Below are 27,037 nucleotides of genomic sequence, written 5' to 3'. Positions count from 1 at the left end.
CGTTCGTCCTTTTCACCTCAAGAGCGGCATCTACTGTCTCAATACAGGTTTTCACTTTACTGGGTGAACAGCATAGGCAGCTATACCAACAATATATCTAATTGTATACGCCGAAATTGAGCAAACCAAAGAAAACAGATATATGTTAGGTTAATAGGTGCACTTGTGTAGCAGCGGCAGGGATTGCAAAGGTTAGCTTTTGTTGAAAAATGTATGTTCAGCAGTTTTGACTACATGATATACAGACCACGTTGTTAAATTCCCCATCCCAATAGTTATATTTAAGAATATGTAGCCTGTTCCTCTTTGTATGGTAAATAAAAGAGAGTGTAGGAAGGTAAACTAACTTAACTTTCACATAAGTGTATTGCCAGTGGGTAGTTGACGTGGACTGAAAGCAAAAGTAAAATTATATTTTTTTCTGAAATGTTACTCAAATTACATATCACTGAATGACTTAATATGTGAATAACTCAAAACTTTGTGAGACCCAATCTATTTCCTTAATTATTTGATATAATATGAACTTTTCTGTGCGGAAGTCCTAATAATTGTCTCCTGGTGTGACATTATGTTTAATAATAATATTTAATTCAGAGATTGTCAGATAGAGAAGAAATATATGCTCAACCATTATCAACTTGTTTTAAATATTCCCCTACAACCATAGTAATCATTTTAAATTTATAATCATGTTATTGCCCTACTAAATGATCTACACATAGGGACTTTTCATAAAAGTTTGGGTTATTTTCATTATAATAAGTATGAAACCTGATTGAACTAAAAACTATCTTTACATATCCATAGTGATGCTATTACTCTTCTTCTATTCAACACTTTTCTCAGGCATTTGAGAACCAAAATGACTATTTTCTTTACTTTTCTTTTTGTCGCACCACAGGACATTCTGTCACACCGATGGACACCATTACAAAATATGCCAAGTTTTGTACAAAATCTTTATTATTTCATCTCTACTCTCTAAGGTTATATTCTGAACATCAAAACCAACAGTGCTATTTAAAAATGTGTATTGGCTAATAGCCATCATAACATCATGTCACATCATAACATGGACATAAACGGAAATGTGAATAACAATGGATAGCTTGAAACATATTCAAAACAATTCATTAAACAATTCATCCATAAAACTCATTAATGTTCATTCATGAAACATTCAGTAGAGATAAGCAATTTCATTTTCCAGTAAAATTCATTGAACAATTGATAAAACTAATTAATAAAAACATTCAGAAAAGATAAACACATTCATTGTTAAGTCAAATTCAGTCACATCTGTAGTTTGACTTGAGTGGTGAAACAATGTCCACTAGCTCATACTGTAGCGTTTGGTGCTTGGGACTCGCATCATGTTTCTACATTCTTTCAGATCTCATTGAATAGTAACCAGTCATATTTGGTGAGCTGTGCAGCACGCTGCTTGGGCTCTGGCTCGGAGAGGACACTGGCGATTTGTTCTCTGTGGTAGAAAATGCAGTCTGGCCTATTAGGCCACTTGAATACATTTCTCTTTCCATGCTGAACCATGCAGTTGATTTCAATGTTGTCAAGAAGTAGCTTGGTGATCTGACCAACAAATAGTTTGTTGTCATAGCTAACTATGACAAACTTTCCCACAGTGTACTCTTCATTCTTCTCCACATCAGTACTGGGACTCTCAGCATAGGTCTCCTGGATGCTGTCTGGCTGCAGGTGATCAGAATTTGCATTCGAAGAATCGTCCATCCTCATCTTAGTTGGTTTGAAGCATTCACACATCTCTGGGTATTGGCAGAAGCAGCTCAGATCCCTGTAGTAAATCTCTCCTGGACAGAAAGAAAGTATCTGGTGTGTTTTAAGAAGCCCTGGGACTTTTGGAACTGATGGTGGCAACATTTCATTGAAGACATTAATGTCACTTTCATCAATCCATTTGAATCGAATGTTCTCGACTTCTCTGTTGATCAGAAATTCATACAAGTCCTTCGGATTTTGTAAGTCTTTCCCCCCATGGACATGGTTGTCCGCCATCCGTTTCACAGCTCCACCAACTCCATCAGGTGCACCCTTACCGTGGGCTCTCTCTGAGTAATTCCAAGTGATTTGCTTGAGCCCCCAGGTATAGGGTACACTGCTGAGGAGGAAACAGTTTGCCCTATTTCGATACTGTGTGACTGGACCGTCACTTAACACATGGAGCGTGTCAATCTTTTGGACCGAGTTTTGCATCATTTCCTGCATTACAGGTTTGATTCTGCCTTCTAAACCTTTCAGCTTTTCGTTTTTCTGCTTTAACTTGTTCAAGCAATTTCTTATTTTGAATCATTAGCTTCTTCAGCTGCTTTTTGACAGCAGATTTTCTTTTTAATCCCTTGGGTTTGATTGGAGCCATCTCATTGGGGGAATGTGTTGGTGTACTGTATAAAAGAGGTACTAGGAATTCATTGACCTCTTCATGGTCAGAAGGTTGACCATCAGCCTGAGGTGGAGTTAGTTCAAGTATAGCCTTAATGGCCCGGTCCCTTGCCCTACATCTCCTTTTTGAGTTCTTCCATTTTTCTTGAAGCCGCTTTTTTGTTGCTGCTGACACAGACTTCACACTGAGGCTAACAATTTCTCCATTCACTCTTTTCTCCTGATATCTGCAGAAATAAGGACAAAACCTTAAGCATTTTTGCCCATGTAATGAAACATTTTAGTCATTTAATCATTCTTGGTGGCATGTTATATTTACTTTCTGCATCTCTCTCTCAAGAGATCCTCTCTCCTCCTTGGATCTTCATTCAACCTCTCCCTGTACTTTCTTGTCCTATCCTTACTAGTCATCGTCTGCCTGTCTCTCATACCTTCCGCCTGGACCTCAAACTAAACAAATAGAAAACAGTAGAAATGTTTTACTTTCGGTGTACTCAAAAGGTTAGAAAACATATTATATAAGTAGTCTAAATTAATTTTAAAATGCATCTATCTAGGCCTTATTTATAACCTATGTCCACTGGTGTGACAGCCATTTCCACTAGTGTGACGCTGACTTTACGTCACACTATAGGACAATGCTGTCACACCAGTGGACATTTTCAATTACATTGTCAGTTTGCGGCCTAGCTGTATGCTAGAGAGCCTTCAATCCAAACTTACAGTGTAAGGTTTACATCATATTTAAATGTAAAATAATATAAATTTATTAAAATGTTCATATCAACAATTTCATTAAGTCACACCAAAGGACAGCGTTATCGGTCCCATTTCTGACAGTGCAAAGAAATAGCAATATTATGATAAATATCTGAGCTAAAACTCACCCTCTGTTCATTGCATGTGGTCCAGGGATGTCTTCTGGAAGTTTCCTGGATAAATAAGGCCCTCTCTCAATGATGGGTCCCCAAATTAATGCCTGTTCTATATTCACAAAATGGTGTCACACTAGGTGGACATCTGTTTTGTGGACAAAATGTAATGCGTCATAAGCATTTGGATTTGGTACATGAATACTTAAAACCTATAGTTTCATAAAGTAAACATTGCTATTATGTGTATAAAAGGTATTTAAAGTATTTTATTGTATTATTTTGTTTATTACAGTAGCTTGAAGATTAGCAATGTGACCCCGGACAGTCACACCAGTGGACAATGTTCATGTTTCAAACCAAATATTTAAATATTAGAAGTATAGAGCTCATGAATTACAGATGGATTGGTTATTGAAGATCAAGATGTTAATAAAAATAGAGATTTTAATAAAACATCACCAGTTATTATATATATTTGTCACCATGAACAGAAAAACAAGGCGTCACGTCAACCACCCCAATACATTATATTCCACAGCCCGTCCAATAGTATTGGACGGGCTGTGGAATGCATTAAGGGGTTAAAGGACAAGATGAAATATAAAACTTGTTTAAATGTTGCTGTAGGGTTAATGTGAATATGAGCCCCCACACCTATACAGCTGATGACATGCCATCTTATTTGCAGTTCTCTTGACAGTTCTCTTCACTGTTTGAGCTAAATTAAACCTGTGATATTTAACACAGAGATCTCACCTTTTTATCCGTCAACAAAGCTGTGCCAGAATCGCACAAGTTATATTCATCATGACATTTAAATTGAATAAGTGAGCATCCAGGTTACTAGAAATGTGTACACTGCTCAACATATTGTGACGAAAGATGATGCAGGTATGACTAATGTGGACACTGACTAGCAGAACTTACAGATATGTGGGCTTGTCAGGAAAAGCAGATGTTAACTAGAAAATGCATTTCCTGCTGAAAATGCATGCGAATGCTGTAAACTGTGTACATTTGTTGCTGAATTTAGCTGAAAATGCAGACAAAGCTGAATATGTTATTAGTTGAATGGTCTCTGTAGCTGCTTTTAGCTACAAAAAACAAGTAAGTGTGTTGCTGAACTTAGCGGAGAAATGCAGAAAAGTGAAATTATTTGAATCAAAATTGTTACAGCTCAAATGCATTGCAATGACTTTGTTGAAAACTTGAAAGTTAAATGTGAAACTGGAAGAGGAAAAATAGTGAAGAAGCTTAATATTTAAAAGAAAAGGTTTAAAAAAGGTATACACAAAAAATGTATAGCCTCAATGTCCTGAAATAGCTGAATAAGTTAATAGTTGAGTGGTTTCTGTAGCTGAAAGTAGGCTGAAGGAGTTAAATATCAGATGTACGTAGTAGTGTGATTTCAAGTAGCATTACATCTATAGAGCTTTTATTTTGAAGGGGTGTGTGGTTTTGGGGAGTATGAGGTGTAGAAAAACAAAATGAGATGTCTGACAACAATAACTGGGAGGTTCGCCCATAAAAAGGGGTGTGCCCACTCCCCCCCCCACCCCAGAGGGATTAATACTCCATCCTTCTGTCTTCCCAGGTATTGTGTGTGTGTGTGTGTGTGTGTGTGTGTGTGTGTGTGTGTGTGTGTGTGTGTGTGTGTGTGTGTGTGTGTGTGTGTGTGTGTGTGTGTGTGTGTGTGTGTGTGTGTGTGTGTGTGTGGTGTGTGTGTGTGTGTGTGTGTGTGTGTGTGCGTGTGTGGTATAGACATCCAGTCTGTCTGTGGTCGTGTCTGCTCTGATTAGATGATGTCACTCAGGTGTGTGGCCCCAATCTGCCCAGCAACACCATGGTAACCAACTGCAGCACTGATGCGGCTTTCACACCAGCGCTTTTCAGTTTCTAGCTCCGAGCGGGAGCTTTTCTGGTTCAGCTCCGGTTTCCCTTTTCAGCTCCCGCTCTGTGCACACCGCCCACTGGCGCCCCAGAGCTGCCCTTGCTGCGTTATGACGTCACCGTTTACATCGCTGATTTGCCCCCCAACGGCAGCTCACAACAACAACAACAACAACAACAACAACTGCGTCGGGTCGATGATCGTGTTGCTTTTAATCACACGAAGCCAGAATAAATTGAATAACGACTTCTCCAACCTTATACTTTTCTCCAGAGTGCCGTGGTTCATTGTTTATTAATGTGTTTCTGCAGCATTTACCGACCGCTGCAGTGCTGCTCTTCCACAGGAATTTATTCTCCCGTTAGCTCCCGGTTAGCTCACACTGCAGCGGCCGCTCTAAAGTATTCACTGTCCGACTCACACAAGCAGCTGATGCATATCCCCAGTTCCCTTAGCCTAAGTGAATGTGTGTCAGTCTGAATTGACACTGTTTGGTATCACACCGCTGTTATGAAAGTTTCTCTGGTATAAAACGGGTGATGTTAGCATAGCAACCGAAGCTAAACTGACTACTTGCATCCGATAGCTGCAATAATACAAAACAACACGTCTGCCTCTCTCCACAATGATCGATAACAGCGAACGGATGGTCAAAGTAAGGCACAAATAAACAGAATCACACGAAGCCTGGTTAGTGTTGCCTGACTTTATAAAGTGTGTTTATAGGCACTACTGCTTGTAGGCAGGCATAACAGTCGACCCATGGGAGGTGGGTTTAGTTTCCTGCACGCCTCGACGTAAGAGAGACGTAAGCGACGTCGCCTCTTAGCTCCAAAGCTCTTGCCTCTGGACCGACAATTTTTTGGAGCTGGAAATGAAGCGGATTCCGGAGCTAAGAGCCGGCGCAGCTCCGGTGTGAACTGGAAAACCCGGCGCTTTTCAGGCTCTAGCTCCGAGCCGGAGCTGAAAAGGCGCTGGTGTGAAAGGGGCATAAGTCCCATTAAGAATGCATTGAGGATTATATGTGAAAACTCGAAAGTGAAATGTTAAACTGGGAGAGCCCGAAAAATAGTGAAGAAGCTTAATATTTAAAAGAAAAGGTTTAAAAAAGGTATAAACAACAAAATGTATAGCCTCAATGTCCTGAAATAGCTGAATAATGTGATAGTTGAATGGTTTCTATAGCTGAAAGTAGGCTGAAGGAGTTAGATATTAAATGTAAGTAGTAGTGACTGAATGTGTAAGGAAGTAAAAAGGCTTTGCAAAGCATCAGAATATTTGAACTGCAAACTATGGAACTAACTTGATGGTGAATGATCTGTCGCCATGGCAACGGTATTTGATGACACCCCATAATACGCTTAGATATGTTGATGGCTGCATCGTTACCAAACCTGTGAAGTTTTGTGTTGTTTGTAGCATTTTCACTGAAGTTATGAGAAAACCGTGTTTCATGGCACGTAGATGTCACGTAGATGTCTTCACGGCTGGACTGTTAGCACACATTTGAAGTTTTAGCACTTTTTGACAATTTTCATAGGAGTTATAGCAATATCGTGTTTTATCGCAAGGGATGCGTTGCCATGGCAACATCTTTTGAGGAAAACTCACTAATGGCACATAGACATGTTGAGGGCTGGACCATTAACCGTCATCTGAAGTCTGGTGGTGTTTTGACCATTTTCCTATTAGTTACGACAACATCGTGTTTTTTGGCGAGGGATACGCATTCCATGGAAACAGCCTATGGTGAGATCTCAGATTTGGTCTAGAGCTGTTGAGGCGTGGACCGGTGATATACAAGTGAAGATTGGGGGACGATCGGACCGTGTCCACAGCAACATCGTGTTTTATGGCGAGGGATGCGTTTCCATGGAAACGGCATATGATGACACCCCATGATTGACATAGAGCTGTTGAGGGCCGGACCATTAACCATTATCTGAAGTCTTGTGCTGTTTTAGTCCATTTGCATAGGTATCACAACAACATCGTATTTTATGGCGAGGGATGGAAACGGCATATGGTGAGATCTCAGATTTGGCGTAGAGCTGTTGAGGCATGGACCGGTGATATACAAGTGAAGATTGGGGACGATTGGACCGTGTCCATTGGAGTTACAGCGACATCGTGTTTTATGATGACATTACGTACCATCAGATTCGATGTAGAGCTGTTCAGGGCCACTGTTAACCATCATGTGATGTTTGGTGGCGTTCTGAGCATGTCAGTTGGAGTTATGACATTATCGTGTTCCATCACACAGGTGTTTGTGTTTGAGCTAACGACGTTATGAAACACCTGCGCTTGAGCCCAGAGATCAAAGGTTTCCATGGTGATATGCAGTAATCAGTAAGAGGAGAGCCTTTCCATTGTTCTGAATGAGAGATAAACCTCTTACATGTGAACGTTTTGTTGAAGAACCGTAACAGATATTGGTGAAATGGATCTGAAGTGTGCTTTTTGTGTACTTTCAGGTCAATAATGTGGCATTTTTTGCAGTTTAACACAGCTGCTGCTGTGAAGTAAGACCAGCCTGAATGTACAATGGGCTTTAATGGAGACATGTTGAAAGTCTTTGTCACTTCTATTATTTTGCTTAATTAATTAAAAATGTTCAAGCTACGAGATGTTTTCCTACGTTTCTCATGAAAAATGATGTCTCAGGAGTGTAGGGTTTGGGAATTATGGCAGGTTTAAAAAGAAATATGAAGGCAAATGTCAAGCTCTCCTCCACTCTACCTGTGATATCACGCACTCCAGCCTTAACGAACTGCACAATACACACTAATGTTAAAATCTGAAGAAGGCCTCTTTACCAAGGTCTGAACAATGTTTAATATCTCTAAAAGTATGAATCTGATTTAAAAGTTGTTTAATATGAATAATGTCAGAAAGATGTGTAACATTTTAAAGTTGGAATGAGGTTTCTGAGTGAAAGTATGAATGAACAGTTAGCAGTTGAAGTCGCATGAAGATTTTTCAAGTCTGAAGAGTTTCTCCATTGACTTCCATGTTAAAAATGTGATGGATTATGGGATATATCTCGGTAATTATGAAAGTTATGAATGAGAAAAGTAATAGCCATCGATTCCCTACCGAGCTGAACGTTTTGATGTTTGAACGGAGTTTCTGCGATGTGGAATGTGGGAGCAGAAGACGGACAAAATAAACCGGCGGAATAAGAATAAAGAATTTGTGCGTAGAAGAACAAGTAGTTGGAATGCTGTATCAACATTCCCACTAAATAATACTTCAACTGTTTTTCTTTATATTATTTTCTTGCCTCATTTTAATGCTATGAGGAATTCTTGAAAAAAAAAGAAAAATCCTGAGAGTACGTGTGAAAAATACAATTTATTTTTGATACACAGTGCCATGCAGGCCACATAACATAACTTAAGTTCAAACCGCATCGCCTCATTTGAACTTCTGTCTGGGGTCCTACAGATGGCAGTCTTTGAACCTATGATACATTTGGCTTTGATTTTTCTTTTCACCCCAAGGAGTTGCTGCAAGGGACATTTATTTCGCCTAACTATCCCCTTAAATATGTAGTATGTTGCACTGTGAAGCATGATGCAAGCCTCTGTAAAACAAAATAAACAATGTTAGTCTACAAATACGGAGGGTTATCCTACACATACTGTATGCCAGAATTTGTAAGCTTATTCAAAGCCTATTTATTATAATGTTACTGGAATTTAATACAAGAAGAGGTTGTTAATCACTTTTTTTGGGACTGAAAATAGGCAATTTAAAACATATCAATCAAACTATTAAACCACAATAAAATATACTTTATCAACTACAATTGTAATGGAGATGCTGTTGAAGTGCATTAAGGGGTAATGTAAGGATCAGATTAAATATGAATCTCTGTTTAGTTGGTGCTGTACAGGATTACTGTAGACCTACATTTGTCACAGTTTAACCTTACTTCAAGTGTACACTAAAAGTAACTCATTAAATAAAGTGTTTTATATTAAATTATTTCATGGATGATCAACATATTGTTTTATTTTCTGTTTAGGGTAAGTATAATAATCACACAAAAGACAAAGTATACATTATTTGAATTAATGTGTCATCACTTTTTATTTGCATTTATTTTCAGACATCATACTGTTATAAAATGAAAGAAATATGAGCTACATTTAAAGAAAAAACATGTTGTGATTATTTACTCTGTGTCTGAGGATGCCGGCGGTGTTTGGTTTGTCCAAAGGTGACCCAAGTTGAAACCTATCCATGACAGTAATAGGCTTAATCCTGCTGAAGGAGCCAGGTCAATGTGAAGCAGGTGTCCCTGCCACTTAAAAACACACACACAGAAGTAAATATTAATAAATGTGCTGATGCTTTTGGCCTTCACGTCAGAGAGTGAAGACTGATCTGTTGTGTGTGTGATGGTATGGGATTGGGCAATGTGCGAATGGTGTAAACAAAAAGCCAGATGTGGTTTGAAGGCAGCAGTCAGGTTTACAGCTAAATGTTACCATCTTGTCAACATATATTTTTGTGCAGGAATATTTTCATTTTCACAAAATAAAATATATTTGCTATTTCAGTTGTGAATGACACCTGTTTGTTTAAGAAAATCATGTTTTCATAATGCCAATTGAGCCATTGAAATTGAATGAACAGAAGTGCAAATCAAGTATAAAAAGAAACTTTAGAAGTAAAAGAGAATGTACATTTCAGATATGTATGTATTTAAAATACAATCCATTCCTCTTATAATTTTCTCACAAACACTTAGATTATTATTTCACAACATACAACATTCTTCTAACCTTTTTTAACAACATTTGTTATACCTTTTCTGACATACGCATTTTCTCATCCAAACAGGCACTTTGTACAATAAGCACAGGCACAGAACATGTTCAAAGGTTCCTCATGACAGATATCAACAACCATCAATCTCCAATGCGACTATTACAATCAATATGCCATTACATTTGCATTTTGACAGCTAATATTGTTTATTGAATTGTTCATCATCAATGGTTTTACATAGGGGAATAAGTCTTTGGAATATTTCTTTGTCCTGAATCAGGTGCTTGATTGAACATGTGCGTAAATGCCCCAACCTCTACATAACTCTTCGTCTCTTCATCTCCTCGTCATTCCCCCTCAATCTGTCTCTAAAGCTTACATTCATTTTAGAAAATGCAGTACATAAATCAACATAACATACATAACATTCGCTGTGTTAAATTGATTATTGCACTGCGATAATTATGCATATGAGTTATTTCCCATTGATTAAAATGGATAATAAACTATGGTGAATACTGTGACCCTGTATGATAATGTGATTAGCATTGTACCACTTACCACTGTGCTTTTGTCAGCTAAATATGTATACATTATTCACTCCTTGTGTCCCTTCTATGTCTTACAATTCTTCAAGTCTCTTCCCATTTTGACTTGCGTCACACCAGCAAACATATTGATATTTCATTTATAACATTAAAAACAATGTAATCATACACAATTTAACTAGAACAGTGTGAATGTATGTTTTGTGTAAAAGGAATCATATTGAAGCGGATTCAAATATCTTTGGTTACTCTATTTTTTGTCTTTTTGGTATTTAAGAAGCGTACAAGCCACAGCAACTGGGTTATGTAAAAAGCTTGTTCTTGTCAGTACATACTTTGAATGTGAGTCATATCAAGTACTAATACTACCTTAATAAAATATTTACCATTATCTTCAAAGGAAAAGTATAATAATGCGCCATCAGAAACTCTTTTTCTGATTAACCCAATGCCCAAAATGTCTATGAACCTAAATCATGCTTTGATTGCCTGCCATTAATACCCTCAAAGGTCCGTGGAGACAGTGCTTCGCTTCACTCTCAGGCTGCCGCCCCAGCCACGGGGACAGGTGTTGTAGGAGTGCAGGCCGGGCGATCGCAGGCCTGAGTCTTCAGACTCAACAGAGGCATCAGAGTCGGTGAGGGAGCGAGTGTTGTAGAGCCTCACAGGTGAACAGATCCTCTGTGTTGGGGTTGGAGGAGGGCTGGTGAAGGTAGGGGACTGGGCCCCAAATGCCCGCGACTGGAAAGGACTCATGGGTGGTTTGTTACAGTCGTAGCCATGGTGAGAATTTCCCAGTGGGGAGATGGGGAGGCTGTGGCCGCTTAGTGCTCCAGAGGAGGGGCTGTTTTTGCGTTTGGCTGCATTGATGATGTTCTTGGCCAGGAGGCGGTGGTTGGCTTTAGAGTCTTGGTTATCAACAATGGGGGACATGCAGCGACTGTCTTTGGGTGGGGGAACAGGAGAGGTTGCAGAAAATGTGTGCAGAGGTTTAGTGGCGGAGAAGGATAAACTAGTCTGGGAGAGTGCAGGAGACTGGGGACGTGAGCTCCAAGGAGGAGACACAGGAGAGGTGGCTGTCAATATTTGGGTTGGTCTGGATGTAGGAACAACGGTAATTGTAGAAGAATGGCTTTTTTGGCTCACCTTAGGGGACTGGCACCTTGACCCCAAAGGAGGAGAGCGTGGTGATGCAGCTGTAGATGTTGGGGTTGGTTTGGATGTAGAGGATACAGTGGAAGATTGTTTACACTGGTTCACCAACGGGGACTGGCATCTTGAACCCCAAGGAGGAGAAAAAGGGGTAGTAGTTGTAGGTGTTTGGGATGGTCTATAACCAGGAATAGAGGTGTTGCTGGAAGACTGGGTATTCTGGCTAACCATTGGCGACTGACATCTTGAACCCCAAGGAGAAGAGCGTGAAGAAGTGGCTGGAAATGTTTGAGAGGTTCTGGGTGCTGTACTGGAGGTCACCATGGACAATTGGATATTCTGACTGGCCACAGGGGATTGGTATCTGGTACCTCTGGTAGAGGATACAGGGGAAGTTACTGAGCCGCTAGAGATGGCGATGGAGGACTGGTTAGCTTGGAGGCTGGGAGCCCAGGTCCCAGGTGCCGGGCCCTCTGGGCTGCTGAAACGTCTGGTCAGGCTGGGCGTCCTGGTTGGTGTTGGAGCCTGGCTGCGGGATTCAACTGGGGAGGAATCCGTTGGTGTCTGTTGGACCAGGACAAATGATATATCTTAGACTTATCTTAGACATACATTCAGAAATACATCACACAAACATGCAAATAACAAATGGTTATACAATCATTTGTAATAAATAAATGTCTTCGTTATGTTAATGCTAAGGTTTTGATTTGACCATGGTGAGATTTTTTGTTTTGCTTAAACTTGCAAAAGCCCAACATGTTACAGTGAAACAGGCCTTAAGTCTATTCGCGACGAGGTGCATTTTGTGTCAAATATTTTGTAAATGTTAAGTCTGACCCCCAGTGGCATCCAGCCTATCTCTGTGTACTCCCTTCGTCTTCTTCATTAAGCATGGCTAGGACACATGCACAGTCTTTAGTGTCTCTCTCAGGTTACTGTCATTTAGCCTTCCTGAGATGGTTAACCTTTACGGGGATATGAAGTTACTCGACTGAAGCAAGGACAGCATTCCTTCTAATGCACATACTAATTAAGAGCAAACAATCTCCACTCCGTAAGTAAAATATAAACACTGTGTTATAGACTGAACTGCTCGGCTTAGTATCCTGTAAATGTATGGTCTTTAAGATGAATGTCACTGATCACATTACTAAGGTTCAGCGCATCTGTGAAAGAAACAGACCCAGGTAAAAGGTTATTCCATGTGTCTGAATGTTAGACACCCCCCACTTCAACAAGGATCAGATCTTAACATGAACACACATAATACTCAAATTATTATTATGATTCAAATATCTTGCAATGGCAAGATGGAATAAATATTTTTGATTTCAAAGTCACATGCTGTGTTCCAAAATAGATCTGTCTCCTGCTGCATATTATCTTTGCGCTAAACGGAAACATAACGTTTATTTGCATGTTCAAGTGTTTACAGTGATTGCAAGAAAGAAAGGAAAGTGAAATAACAAACAGTAGTCAGTCAAACTAATGGTTGAAAGAAGTAAGTGAAGTCAGGAACTGAGAAAAGGAGAAAGAGGTCACACAAAGTTTTAATCAGAGAAGGAAAGACTCACTCTAACACAAAGAAATCAATCATTACAGACAGGAAAAAAGCAGAAGAGAGCAGTGAATCAAAGTTTATGAAATGAAACAAACACAAACCCTGTTGTCTATAACAACAGTGATTGATGATGTTATGTGAGAAAATACTTCTGGAATTACAACTTTAAGTCACGAAAACAATATATATGTCCTTGATACAAATTAGTATGCAGCCTGTAGAATTGAAACATCAAAGAATCAAAGTACACACTATATATTTATGTAGGAAATGCTGGAAAGCAGAGTAAATTACCCCTAAGACATAAAGACATAAAAGGAGTTCTCTCCCTGCAACTTTCATGTCAGTGAGCAGAATTAAATTGCAAACCATAGATCATAAAGCAGATGCCAGACCATCTGTTAAAGTGCTTTATGACGCAGCATCACCCTGGTGCCCACAGGACTGGGAGAGAAAAGTGGAAAAAGTGTGAGGTTGTTTCTGATCATATTTGAAATTATACAAAAAAATGTATGTATTTTAGTGCTGACGCGCTTGGCACATTTTAATTGTAACTGCAGGTAATTACTGCTGTTTGGGTGTTTGTTACTGCGGAAAAGTACAATTATAGATTCAGTGAACAATTTAGTTGTTGTCACTTAGATAATCCTGGAAGAAGCAGGCACGGTACGGCCCTAATTGCATCTATTATTAATCATTTCTTATACAATCAATTGCTTACTGAAACATGTGACTTTTCACATATCAAATATTCCGCTCTGTTATTTACCTATAATACAATAAATAGTCCTAGAAGGCACAAGTTAAACAGAAAAGTGCATCAAACTGCCCTATATACTAAATTCAGTTTCAGTTTTCCAACTATCCTTCAGATGTAAACACATTTTCTAGAAATAGTGGAGAGAGGGTCTCCACACCTGTGGTGCAATCCCTGCCTTCTTTGCAGAAAACACAGGCCTTGGTGCCTGGACCCCTGACCGTGGAGAGGACACTCGCTCTGGAGAGAAGGCCGACATAGGAGAGCTCATCCTTGGCTGCCCATAAGATGGATTTGGTGGATATTCAGCTTCTCTTCTTGTGGGGCTGAGGGGCAGCTGTGGTGACATACTCTGGGTATGGAAGTGAGAAGGAGGGTTATGAGGTAAGGAAGTCTGTCTAGAGAAAGGCTGGTTTGATATCAGGTTCTTGGACTGTGGTGCTCCTTTGGGTAAGGTACTAAGGGGGTCCTTGACTGGGTTGAGGATGAAGAGGGAAGAGGAAAGCTGGTAAGGCCGGTGCCTTGACAAGTCCATCTCTAACTTAGAGCAACCATTTTCTAACGGAGGCTCTGCGATTGGCTCTGGCTCTGGGGCTTTTTGTCTTGGTTTTTGCTGGACAGCTTGTTGGGCCTTTAGTTTTTCTGAAAGCTGAGCCCCCATGTCAGAATCTTTTGCAATGGCTTTCACCCTGCCAGGCATGTTTGCTGGGTACACCCAAGATGGTGGCAGAGACATAGTGGGAGAAGGAGACCTCATTTGTCCCGAATTTTGCTTCTCAATCACATATTTCTCCATCCTGGACTGTCGCTTTGCGAACAGCTCAGCCCCCTTTCCTGATACATTGGTGAGGCTATGATCTGGCACATGCTCTGCCCTGGGACGGGTCCTGGAGGCCTTGAGGCTGGAAGCCCACTCTGGAGCTCTTTCCTCTTCTGCCCTGTCCTCTTCCTTGGCGAGGAAGTTGGAGGCCTCAGCACCCAGTGCCAGCAACTCTTCCTCGGATACTGGCTCAGGCACAGATATATGTCCATGTTTCTTCCTTTCATCCACCCCCTGTACCAGAGAGAGAAGCTCAGGGTTCGGAGCTACCACTGTCTTCTCTTTGAAGGTGAACATTGACTTCCTATTCCCTCTTCTAGCAGCACCCTCCTCAAGTATTCCCGTTTTGATTGGTGTCATAGACTTCCTCTCTTGAGCAGGCTGAGGAACAAAGGTGGAGGGCTTTGGGACTTTGGGAGGGCCATAATGGGGCATGGGTGGGAACTGAGAGACAGAAGACACAGGGAACTGGGGGGGTGGAGGAGACAAGACGGGAGACATCAGAGGTGGACTGGAGTAGAAGTTCTGCGGCGGCTGGTTTGTAAAAGCCGGCAGAGGAGGTGTGGGATATGACGGAGGCGGAGGCAGTGGTGAGAACGCCGAAGGTTGAGGAGCAGTGTAAACAGGGAGGGGAGGAGTGTCGTAAGAAGGAGGAGGGGGAACGTCCATGACAGGGCTGGAGGACTCTGGTGACTGCACTGTCAATGGTGAGAAAAAAGGCCTGGCCGTTCGATTGATGATGGTGTTGGTCTGCTTGGTTGTTGGAACAAGAACCCTCTCAGGCCCAGAGGTACTGTGGCAGCCATTATGAAGCTTTCCAGGGCGAATTGGCCCTGTGTAGCCCTCATTTATCTCTGCCTCACACTCAGCCTGTCTCATCACAACCGGATCAGTATTATTACTTCCAGGGGGAATCTCATCCTTGACTTTGTCCTCAAGCTCCACTGAGAGTTTATCTCTTGCCTCTTCCTCTTCCTCCTGTTCTTCCTTGACAGGTAGGAAATGTCTCTCTTGGATAACACTGTCTTCCATTTCGTCTACCTTGTAGAAATCTTTAGCTGGTTCCTCCATGATATCGCCTACTGAATGTGCCCTACCAGGTGGTGACAAGAGTGGCTTACTGTTCTTAAAGTTCAGGTCTCTATCCTTTTCTTCAGTGCTCTTCTCTGCCCATGTTATTTTGTTACTAGAGGGGTCTGTCTTCACATTCTCAGGTCCGTCACCCCCTGACCCCTCTCCACAGCTTTCGAGTGTAAAGGCGCTGACCCTTTGCTTGCGCCGGTTGAAAAGCTGCACACCTCTGGAGCTGGAGTTTGAAGGGACTGTGAGCTGAGCAGCGATGATCTGACTCCTGACACGGGCCTCCTTTAGCTCCTTCTCTGACAGACTGGCACTCCTCGTCAGATCTGGAGTAAAAGAGAAAGGGAGAGAAAGTTGGAAATCTGATTAATGAGAGAAACAAGGGATTTTGTCTTTTTTGTGATGAAAGGGACCCCTAACTTTGGCCGACTTAGTAATGGGCTACATCTACTCCTTAAACAAAGACAACTCCCTCAACATCTAATTAAAGCTCACCAAACCACTTTTATGTACAGTACAAATAGAGAGAACCAGCAAGGACACATTTTTAACAAGTCAGGGACTAAATATTCTCTTTAAAAACCCACATAATTGTTTCTGCACCATCTGGTTCTGATTCTGCTTTGCTTTTGATTACAACCAATCCAGTGAGAAAAATAGAGCTTTGTGGACACTTGACTCAGCAGACTGGAGCTTGAGACAAAGAACTAACAGACGTAGGAGGAAAAACATTTTAATAAGCTCGTTGACTTAAGTTCATAAAAGATCTGGGTCATTTTTCAGTATATAACCTTGACAGTATATACAGTACCGAAATAAATTGTTGTCAATCATGGTCTTTAACCGATACGGCAGTTATGCTGATTACCTTGTTACCTATGTTAAAATTGACATTTGTTTTTGGAGCTTAAGAGCTCCAGACAGCGGAGCTATTTCCTCTGCCGTCTGCAGCAGTCCCTCCCTGAGCATTCCTCCACCGCTGAGAAAACTCCCCGCGTGAGCTTCCAACATGCCTTTGGTTTCTCTCTGTAGTTAATTTGTGCTGCAGCTCAAACCCTAATAGACGATCTATTTTAATTGGCTTCCAAAAATTACATATTTCGACTGCTGTCTATAAACATACTATACAATCAAGTGTTCCCATCTTAAATATAGTGACTACATCATACTTTAAGTTTACAAGAGGAAAATCAAAGCTGCATATTCCTTAAACATAATAAAAACCTTTAAGAAGAAACTCTGATGAGTATTTTATTGGAGAATAACTGCTTGTGGCGACACATCTGGTAGATTATTCATGTTATTTATGTAACTCTGACCTGTGAAAGACAACGTCTCACTCGCACAGCCATGACTCCTTTATTTAATAAGGTGATGTATCCAGGGAGCTACATTACTTGACCTTATCATGTGCCAATCACAACAATTATGCGTACATTTTTAAAGCTTTCCGATATAGAGCTAATTCTGCATGTATTTTTTCCTGGCACAGAGTATAAAACTAACATGATCATTCCCCCAGTGAAAGGGAATAATATGCATCTGTCATTGATTTTACAGACTTTCTGTCTACCCTCAGCAGTAATTGAATTAACTCTTTGTAGGTCACCCATGAGTTCCTTTAACAAGGACCTATCTAAAGTTCAATAGCATGCCTTTATCATCTCATTAATGTAATATATAAAATGGGAACTATAGGCCCTTCTGGATTATAAACAGTGCATTTAGATGCAAAAAAGTTTACCGCTTGACGATGCTTATGTCTGGAAATACATCAATGTCAGTGTCAACTGTGATAAATCACTCAACCTGACAGCGAGAGAGGAAAGAAAGAACGGGACGCTATTAGAAGGGGATATATCAACCAACTCACATATTGGTGACAACAATATAAGAGGGATGAAAGCACTTTCACACAACCCTTTTAAACAAGCAGTCCTGTTGACATGAGCATACATCGCTTTCCTTTATAGACTGCCGGAGAGAACCTACCATATTATTTATTAATATAGCTGCGAACACCAGCACAGGTCTTGACATTTTTATTAACTATTTAAATTTGATAAATCAGACTACTTGGATATACCAGAACCAGAGCAGTAAGGCTAGAAATCAAATGTGCTCCAGCTGTACACATCTAGTTACCTCTAGTGGGTGCCAGAGTGGTTATCAAGTAACACACAGGTGCAAATCCCATCATGATTTACATATTTCTCTCAGCAGAATTGTTAGTAATGCGTAGAATGCTTGTAAAATGTAATTTTCTTAAATGTTTTATGCGAGGGACTGCGGATGGAAAGTAGCTCAAAGCTAAATCTGGCACTGTTACGCTTGGCACATTTGAATGTTTTAAGTGTTCATTACTGTGCATTGTCCCTGCCAAATAAACGATTAAATGAAAATGCGTAGAAAACGTTTTTTATTATCAGATAAAATGACACCAACCACTAAGTCATTTAATTCCCAGCAAATATATAAACTGTAAACCAATAAAAATCATAATGACAACCAATAAATGTAAATAAATATGTTACAGAAATGAATTCATTTTCTTAAAGCTACAGGGCATACAGATCTGAATGAACGGATCACAGAAAATCTGAAAAGTTATTTGGACTTTGTTTAAAAGTTTTTCATTTATGAAGTAAAACAAATAACCTTCAAGTTTTAACATTGGGAAATCACACAAGTTCCAAAAACAACAGGATGCTACTAAGTCATGTCATATTTCTCCCCCAAAAAGTAAAATTTTAATTCAAGGTTATAAAGATCCGAAAGTTAACTGGAAGTTTAAATGGCATGGCTGGATCCAATTTAGAGCCTATTCCCTTACCTTTTTATGTTCAAATTCAGAGCTCCGCTTTTTTGTTGTACTTCCACAAGAGTTTTTTCAATGTAACTGCGTCTGATAGCTTCACACCCCCTTTCTGTAGCGGGACACAGGATCGGATTTCTCTTTCTCCGCAGCCCAGCACACAGACAGGCAGACAGGCAGGGAGGGAGGTGGTCTAGCTGGAGGCTGTGCTGTCTGTCATTCAGCCTCCAGCTCTGTTTCCCTTTTTCAAATCTGCACCACCACCTCCAGGGTTTCCTTTAATTATAAATACGGAGACATATGCCTCAGAGAAAAGAGCCCAGGGGCTTTAGTAGCTCGAGTATTGATGCACACACAGACTGCATGTTGTTTTGACAGTTCTGGAGAGTTGTCCAATCAATGGCAAGTAATGAGCGGCTTATCTCCGTCTAATGTCCTGTGATGGCAGGGAAGTGTGTGATCCCTTGTTGCAGTCTTTGAAGGGGAAGGGGAGAACAGAGATACTCCAGTGAATGTGCAGTTTATGGATTAGAGTCAGACCACTAAGACTCTAGAGATTCAGCTCGTGACCTTTGCTGCCCTCTGTGTCTGTCTGGAAATCACCATGTTAGTGTGTGTGTTTATGGTGCACTCTCCCCAACCGAGGGTCTGCCCTTTCTGAACCCTCTGGGCCCTAAGCTCCAGCCTGCAAGGGCAGGATAGGAATTTCCTGTCCTCCAGCAGAGACAAAAGTCAGACCTCGACACTGATGCAAGAATCTCATTTCCCTACCTCTAACTTTCCCTACCTCACCCCCCTGCCCTCTGTCCCATCCCTTCATCCCTGCGTGGGTGACAGCAGACGGCTATAGCGGGAGGATTTAAGTCAGGGGGGCCAACTCTGCATTTGTGTATCAAAGGTTAGATTACCCCGTCGGATGTTATCTTTATCCGGGCGATGGCTGTGGGGTGAGCGGGATGACAGCACTAGCCCCCGTGGGTGATGTGTGAAGCGGTATGGAAAGGCACGGATTAACAGGGGTCCTGGGATCTTACCCTGCTGAATGTGACTCAAACTCCCACTAGATCCCATGGGGGAAATAAAAGACTGAGCACTGCCGCTCGTATTGTAACATCTGTGTGTTATTATGAATGGTCTCTGCAAAGGTGTAGTCGACTAATTACTGTCTTTAGTGTTATTATCGGTGATCTGTGTTCGCTTTGAGGAAACTAATTATTGAGTAATGAGTGAAGGGAGTAGTTTTGAAGGTACAGAGGCTATACTTAGATCTATATCAGGGACAGTTATCTGATGGCCATGACCTTTCTGTAATACTTCCTCAATGCACAATGTATTTTACTCTTTGAATAATGCCTCTGACATATGTTCCAGCCCAGTTAATTACCTTTCCAGATAAGGATTGTTTCATTGTTTTTCCATTTTCCATTTACCAACAAAATGTTGTTGGTGTTATTATGGAGTGTGAAATCTTTTTGCCGTCTGTGAATGTAAAAAGAGGTTTCTGAAGCAGTTTCCAAACGGCTTTGCCACAGGTTAGCCCATTATTTTCAGTGGCTGTGTTGTATATTCAGACTGCCCTTTAGCAGTGATGCATGATTGCATTTCCATTGCTGTTGGGGCTGCCTGTATTTTTACAGCATGGAAACAGATGTTTCACAGAGAGCTTCACTGTGTCAAGTTGCACTGAGGAGGCAGGGCTGTCTGTATTGTCTATTTGCTGTCTACTCCCCTCAGTTATAGGTTATCTGATATGATGATATATTGCAGTTCAAGCCACACTGTAGCATTAAGGCAGCACTCCAAACAACCACCGGAAATGTGTTCACAACTACATTTCCTATGAAGTAAAAAAAGTAACAATCAGGAGTGGAAAGTAACTAAATAAATACATTCAAATGCTGTACTTAGGTATGATTTTAAAGTAAGTGTACTTTCACTTGAGTGGTTCCATTATATGCAATATTATACTTTTACTCCATTACACCTCATCTAGAAATGTATGTACTTTTACTCCATTTGTCAGCTTTACTTATTTTCACAGCTAAGATTAAAAATACAAAATATATTCGCTGAATAACTTATGATGACTTTATTGATCCCCAGGGAGTGAATTCACAAGCTACCCAGTAGTTCATAAAGTAATTATCATAGCCCCACAAGCTTTAGCTTTACCAGCTGTTTTACATTAAGTGATGAAGTATAATTGTAATTATTCTAAATTAAGATATTCTGCATTATGACTACATGCTATTTTGGAAGTTTAAATATTTTGACTGATGCAATTTAACTTGGTAAAGGATTTAAATGCAGGACTTTAACTTGTAAAAACTATCGTTACACTCCAATTGAAAGATCTGAGTACTTCTTCCACCACTGGTAACAATACACATTCTGGCTGCTGCTTGAGCGTCCCAGAAAAGGACGGTAAACGCCAGATAAACAAACACTTACTTGTTTTCCGGCTCATCTGTTCTTTGTTGAATCCTGTTGTCTCCCATGATGCATTGCATTCCGTCCCAGGAGTGTTTTGGGTTGCCTGGAGAGGTTTCCTCAATCCTCCTGGACTCCAGCTCACTCCTCTCCGGATAGACGTATGTCCCTTTTCCATCTCCATGTTACCCACGGTAAAATTATCAGCGGAAGCAAAACAAAAGCCTTTGGCAGGGGAGTATGTGAGAGTTTCGTTCCAGTCAGCTCAATCCCCTCTCCTGATAAGATGAAACTGTGGTCCAGTTGGAAGATGGAAGTTTAGTGCTTACTGGCAGGCAGTGAATACATTACATGAGGAAAACACAGAAAAAAGGGACAAGGAAAGGAGTAGCTCTACTTTCCAAGTGGCTGCTTCCGGTCCTTTTTCAGCTATAATCCCAAAGTTTTCTTGTAGTTTGCTGAAACTTGGATGAAAATGCTCTCTTACTTTGGTCTTCATAAAGTATTATTCTCAATCTAACAGAACTTCCTAGGAGGGTCCACTCCGATGTGCCTTGGATAAGTTCCCATGGACAACTGCTGCGAAAATTGCTCAAGTTTGTTGTGCTCTGTTGAAAATCTGGCAGAGAGGGCTGAGAAACAGTTCACTTTCTCTATTTGCATCTCCCTAATAGTCCTTTTTTCTCTCTCTCAGACGTCGCTCTTCCTCCTCTGCTATTTTGGTCACCAAAACATGCTTTTCGTCTGCATCGCAATCTCCAGCCCGCAGATTATTTTTCTTTCGGAGAAAAGGATCTGCCCTTTATCTTGGAGTTCATAACTCCACAGTGGCGTGAAGGGGAACTGTGTATATGGCAGCTTCCTGCTGTTAGGTGAGGAATAACATTTAATTCAGGAAAGGTCAGTCCAGAAACGCGTTTGTATTCAGAGCTCCAATGTATTCAACTAAAGTGGCTCTATTCTGGTGTTCTGTGTTATATATTACACATGAAAGCCAGACACAGCCTCTGAGGGCAGGATAATCAATGTTGTTCTTTTGTTTATTCACAAAACCACAAGTGAGAAGGAAGGTTCTTATTTCTTCTGAGGGTAGTTTCGATTAATACTGAAATGCATCAGCACACTAAAACTAAGAAATTGTCAAGAAAACAGTAATTCTGCGGTCAGCAGCACCACCATTCAGATTTGTTGTTGGTTTATTTGGCTCCTTGTAGAAAACATCTGTGTTCTGATTATTCAAACAGTTTTTTTGGTGGTGGACCAAGCTTCAGCTGTACACAAAAGGATGAAAGGCTGGTGTGTTTAATCTAATTCCTCTCCATGTCCATGTTGTGTGCAAAACCATCTGCAAAAAAAGAAAAATATGCAGGTTAAAACTAAGTTATGCAAACTTTTCTTCAGCTTTATGATTTAAATGTGAAATTTGTGAAGACAAAGGCTAGATGTGCAGGATGTGCAGGTTTGGCAATCAGCTGGACAATAATCCTACATCATTTTCCATTCTCGCTGTTTGTGAAAGGGCATTATAGGTTTAAACCAACTGCTTTGTACAGGATTTGAAACGATAGTTTCTAGAAAGCAGTCCAAAAAACCTCACTTAAAGTGGACCTATCATGCTATATTTGAAACACATATTGTAGGGCCATACCTATACAAAACATGTCTGTGAAGTTTTTTTTTCAAAATACCAAACAGATCACCCATTGTAGCCATGGCTCATACTGCTCAAACCCCTCTTTTGAAGCCCTGTTAGAGAAATGCGGATCTTGGGTCCTTAGCTTGAAAAAGAAAGAAGAGGAGGCGGAGCTAATGCCTGATCAGAATTCTACCGGAGAAAAAGTTAAATTCTGCTGTGATAAAATGCCATCCTGTTCTAAACCACATCAAAGATTATTTCTGAAACAGTATGGAGCTCAAATGCTTTTTCTCTTGCAGGTTTATCACAAGGTGTGTATTTTTTTTATTTCCTGCTTTTTAAACAGATGTGCTCTCCAGTACAGGTTAGCTCTGAGTGTTAGCGAGGCTTGCTAATGTAAACAAAGACGAGATTACGTCCAAAACACGTCAGGCATTGTTTCTGATAGCAATTTTCTGTGGGTTAAGAATGTGGAAACGGAAATGAAAAGACACCATTATAAAACTTTGCGCCACATTTACTCAGTGTAATAAAGAATGTCAGAATAAATAGGCGATAAGTTTGGAAATGTATTTATGTATGCATTAAACCTGCCAACAAATTTACTTTATCCCTGCCTTTGGGTCTGTGATATGTAACAGAATGCTGAGAAAGTAAATGTGTATTAAAGATTAGTAGCATGAAGTAAAGAGACAAGGATTTGAATGTCTTACATTGACATCTATGGCACCCTTCCCTCTTATCTGATGGAGCATTTCATTAGATCCACAGTGTTCTCTCTTCAAAGCTAATACCCACTGACAACATTTGTGATGATAATGATGTGTTTACACATCCTTTTCCCTGATCAGACTTGCCTCTGCGAGAAGCTCACGGTTGAATTTGTTTTCTGTTGTGATTCACCACTGTAACACTCAGGAGAGACATAATCATTATTTTTTAATTCCTCAGAGGCATAGCAACCACGCTCACATTCATCTCATGCGAAGGTGTGCAAGCCTAAAGTTGTTTACATGAAACAGAGAGACTTAGATTCCTTCTGAACCAACAGATTCTGCGGAAAGCAGAGAGCATTCTGAACTCTCCAGGTCGTGTTCTTTCACATGAATTTCGTCTGTTGCCATCAGGGCGTAGATATGCTCTACCTGCTCTAAAGACTAATCGCTTTTCAAAATCATTCATCCCTTCTGCATTCAAACTTTTAAATTCTTGAAAGGCTTTTAACTTGATTATTTATTTATTATTATTGTGATGCTATGAACTATTTATCGTGTGAATTGGAATGATCCACATCTGTGCTCCCGGGTGTATCTGTGTGTTTTCTTCCTGTATGTTCCTGCCTGTGTACATGACATAAGCTGCTGCTCATAACCAATTGCCCCTTGCGGGATTAATAAAGTTGTTGATTGATTGACATCTCTTGAAAAAGTGTTTTTGTGGAGACGCTCTCCCTCTGACATGACAGTGTGGAGGAGGACTGCTCATTGGCCCCTGAACACAATCAACCCAAACAATCCCTGCAGAAAGACACACAAATTCTTCTCGCTTACTGGCGTGATTGTGTCAAGTGAGAATAGATGAAGGCGGGTTATTGTTTCGACACTCTGACAACAGCCCTTTCATTACTCCAGATGTGTTTGGTTCTATCTGAATCTCAATGTCTTTTTAGATTAGCACCCCATCTTGCTACATTTCTTTTTTTTCAAAGTCAGTTTTGTTCCAAGACTTCATATTCTCTGTAATCGTGGTAATAGAGGTGAACACATGTTGAGGGCGTGTCCTACACTGCTGTTCCGGGTTGATTTAAATGTGGTTTGATTACTTGTCTTTAAAATATTTATTATCTACTAGACAAATAACAGATTTTAGATAATATATATAAAAGGCCAACATATGGACTCTTAAAAATCCTCATCTACCACAATCTGTTTTTTGGTTTTATTATTCATTGTTAATAATGAGCTTATTATTATCCAGCTTGAGTGTTCTATTTCCAATCAAACGGATCCCACCTTTTTCCGTATACATCCCAAAAAAGTCATTCATGTCTCTGTAAATCAGGAAGTATACAAGATATGAAATGCCACATAGGTAGGAGGTAATACAATTGGACATTCATCCAGGAGACAGTTATTCATGTCAAATGTAAACCTAGAATTGATTGCATTAATCCTAATTTAATGACAACTCACACAAAAAGAGTGATAACTTTTTGGTGAACAGCTGTACAAGCCTTTTGTTGCAGGTCTACAGTACAAGTCATACCCAAGATCTGATGTCATCTCTTCTCTTCTCTCTACCCTCCAATTATCTTGAAGTTCAAAAGGTATTTCAAAGTGCCCACCTGTCCCGCTCAGCTTCCACCCCGCACAGTTGTCCTGTGTGGGGTGGAAGCTGGATATCATTTACAGTCAGGCCTGTAGGCCGATTTAGTGTGTAATCACAGAATTCCTGTACATCGTCAACATGTGATGGATCCATACTCAGACAGCAAATCTATCCCACAGCTCTGTACCTCGCTTAGTAATGACGCAGAAAAAAAATGGCTTTGGCAGCCGTACCAACTGTAATCATTCATTTGTCCCTCATGGCCGTTGTCTTGTACATTTATTACACATCTGCATCAATAGCCAACTTGTAGACATCATGTCAGCCACCTAATAGCTCAAACACTGCATGCATGTTCACCTCAGGTATGACATCTGTACATCATCAGTTGCTCTGGGTGCACATTGCAGTATGTGAGATGTGTGGATGTCAGGTACAGTAAGTGTGCATTCTACCTACTGTAAGATTTAAAGGTGTATCAGTTACTGAGCTTATTATGAGGCATCTGGTCAGGACATTGGCTGGCAAGCCTTTATGATGGAATGCCTGAGGGGCAGAGCTGCTATGTGTCTGTTATCTCTTTCCTTTTGCCTGGATCCTTTACAGTTTGGCAAGAAAAATCATTCAGCTGTAAAAGCTAAAAGCCTAGCTGGGCCTTTTGCTCTCTCTCTCGCTCAGACAAAGAACCATTCAAGGGCCCTCGCAGCACCAAGAAATCATTTTGGGTAGTGCTCCAAAATTGGCATTCCTGGATCATAATTCCTCAGGAGGCTGTGATATTCAACATGCCACAGCTTGTGCAGGTTGGTGAGTGGCATCTAACACACACTGGGAATCAGCGACTCCAATAAAAGTCACAAATATCTCTTTCTCTCTGTTTGCCCTTCCATGAATCGTGTAAATGCTATCATAAATAAGGCAGAGGAAAACCTTGTAATAAAGTGTCTGCTTCATGTGGTGCTCATCCTACTCTCAGAGTCACAGGTGGAGAACTTCAAGAGGCACAGAAAAATACTTGGAGTAGGTGTGTATGATCCGGTGCCAGGAGGGGGGAACCTTCTAAAACAATCAGTCACAATCTGAAAGCTATTAGACATCAAAGGCAGAAAGTACAAGCATTTTAAAAAATGTGAATGTGTGCAAATAATGCTGCATGGATTATTAGTGAAGTGGTTTTAGCATCATTATTCTCTTCAAAGCACGACATTTGCAAAAGGAGTTTTCTACAGTTTCAAAGCCTCTCCTGTCAAAGCTAACTAAAGTGTATCATTAGTTAAAATATGTATAGTAACATATGGCTGAAGAAAACCTACAGTTGACCTCCTGTAAAGCAGAAAATGGGCCTCGCCTGTTGTGTTAACAGGAAGCAATTACTTATATAAGTATGTCAATGCGGCTCCAGCAAGGTCTTTAATTGGATACACCATCTAATGTTACACAGTGCAGTTCAAGTCTATAACCTGGAGACACAGCGGGCTCCATGCAGTCAACACAATGGGTTGGGGGTATCAGTGACCACAGTGCTAATGTAGCAGCAGAGCCCCTTCTGTAAGCCTGACGCCTGCACCGAGGGGAAAACAGCGGCCACAGATGTTTGTCATCTACTCAAACAAAGACTACCAAAGTTTCCCTCCTCTTCTGCTTCAGTTCACTGCACTATTTCTCTCCCTCTCCAAACAAAGATAGTGTCTTACCCCGTTAAAGATAATTATAATGGGCTGCAGGTGACAAAGTGTGCAGCAATCACGGTTCAATCTCAGCGACAGATACAATCCCAGGACTTTCTGCTATTTCCTGTTTGTTTGTGTTGGTGTTAGTCATGCTGCTCACCTGTACTCCGGTGGGTCTGGCTGTGTGAGGCATCGAGTGTGTGTACTGCCCCTTTTCAGTTCCTACGACTCTGCACACACCTCCCCTTTTACCTCTCTCTCTCTCCCT

At 40.6% G+C, this 27,037-nt stretch overlaps 1 protein-coding gene across 2 annotated transcripts; it reads right to left on the bottom strand.

Moving 5' to 3' along the window:
- Positions 1 to 9,257: 9,257 nt before the first annotated feature.
- On the bottom strand, positions 9,258 to 27,028 carry LOC117453578 (synaptopodin). 2 transcript variants are annotated; one of them, XM_034092430.2, is made up of 4 exons: positions 26,930 to 27,028; positions 21,157 to 22,480; positions 14,151 to 16,216; positions 9,258 to 12,233 (listed from the first exon to the last, which is right to left on the bottom strand). In XM_034092430.2, exons 2-4 carry the CDS (start codon positions 21,317 to 21,319, stop codon positions 11,022 to 11,024), a joined length of 3,441 nt encoding a protein of 1,146 aa, XP_033948321.1. In that variant the 5' UTR covers positions 21,320 to 22,480; positions 26,930 to 27,028; the 3' UTR covers positions 9,258 to 11,021. The 2 variants fall into 2 exon arrangements, with proteins under 2 accessions (XP_033948321.1, XP_033948322.1); XM_034092431.2 differs by having other exon boundaries at positions 14,169 to 16,216.
- Between the last annotated feature and the right edge of the window lie 9 nt (positions 27,029 to 27,037).

This window comes from Pseudochaenichthys georgianus, chromosome 10 (genome assembly GCF_902827115.2).
Source record: "Pseudochaenichthys georgianus chromosome 10, fPseGeo1.2, whole genome shotgun sequence".
In the NCBI taxonomy this organism is placed as follows: Eukaryota; Metazoa; Chordata; class Actinopteri; order Perciformes; family Channichthyidae; genus Pseudochaenichthys; species Pseudochaenichthys georgianus.
This window is presented reverse-complemented; position numbering and strand designations above follow the sequence as displayed.

Coding starts and splice junctions, on each gene's coding strand:
- LOC117453578 (XM_034092430.2), bottom strand. CDS start 21,319: ATGGAGATGGAAAAGGGACATACGTCTATCCGGAGAGGAGTGAGCTGG. Junction 16,217..21,156: donor ACAGATGAGCCGGAAAACAA/GTAAGTGTTTGT, acceptor CTTTTACTCCAG/ATCTGACGAGGAGTGCCAGT. Junction 12,234..14,150: donor AGGCAGGGATTGCACCACAG/GTGTGGAGACCC, acceptor CTGGTCCAACAG/ACACCAACGGATTCCTCCCC.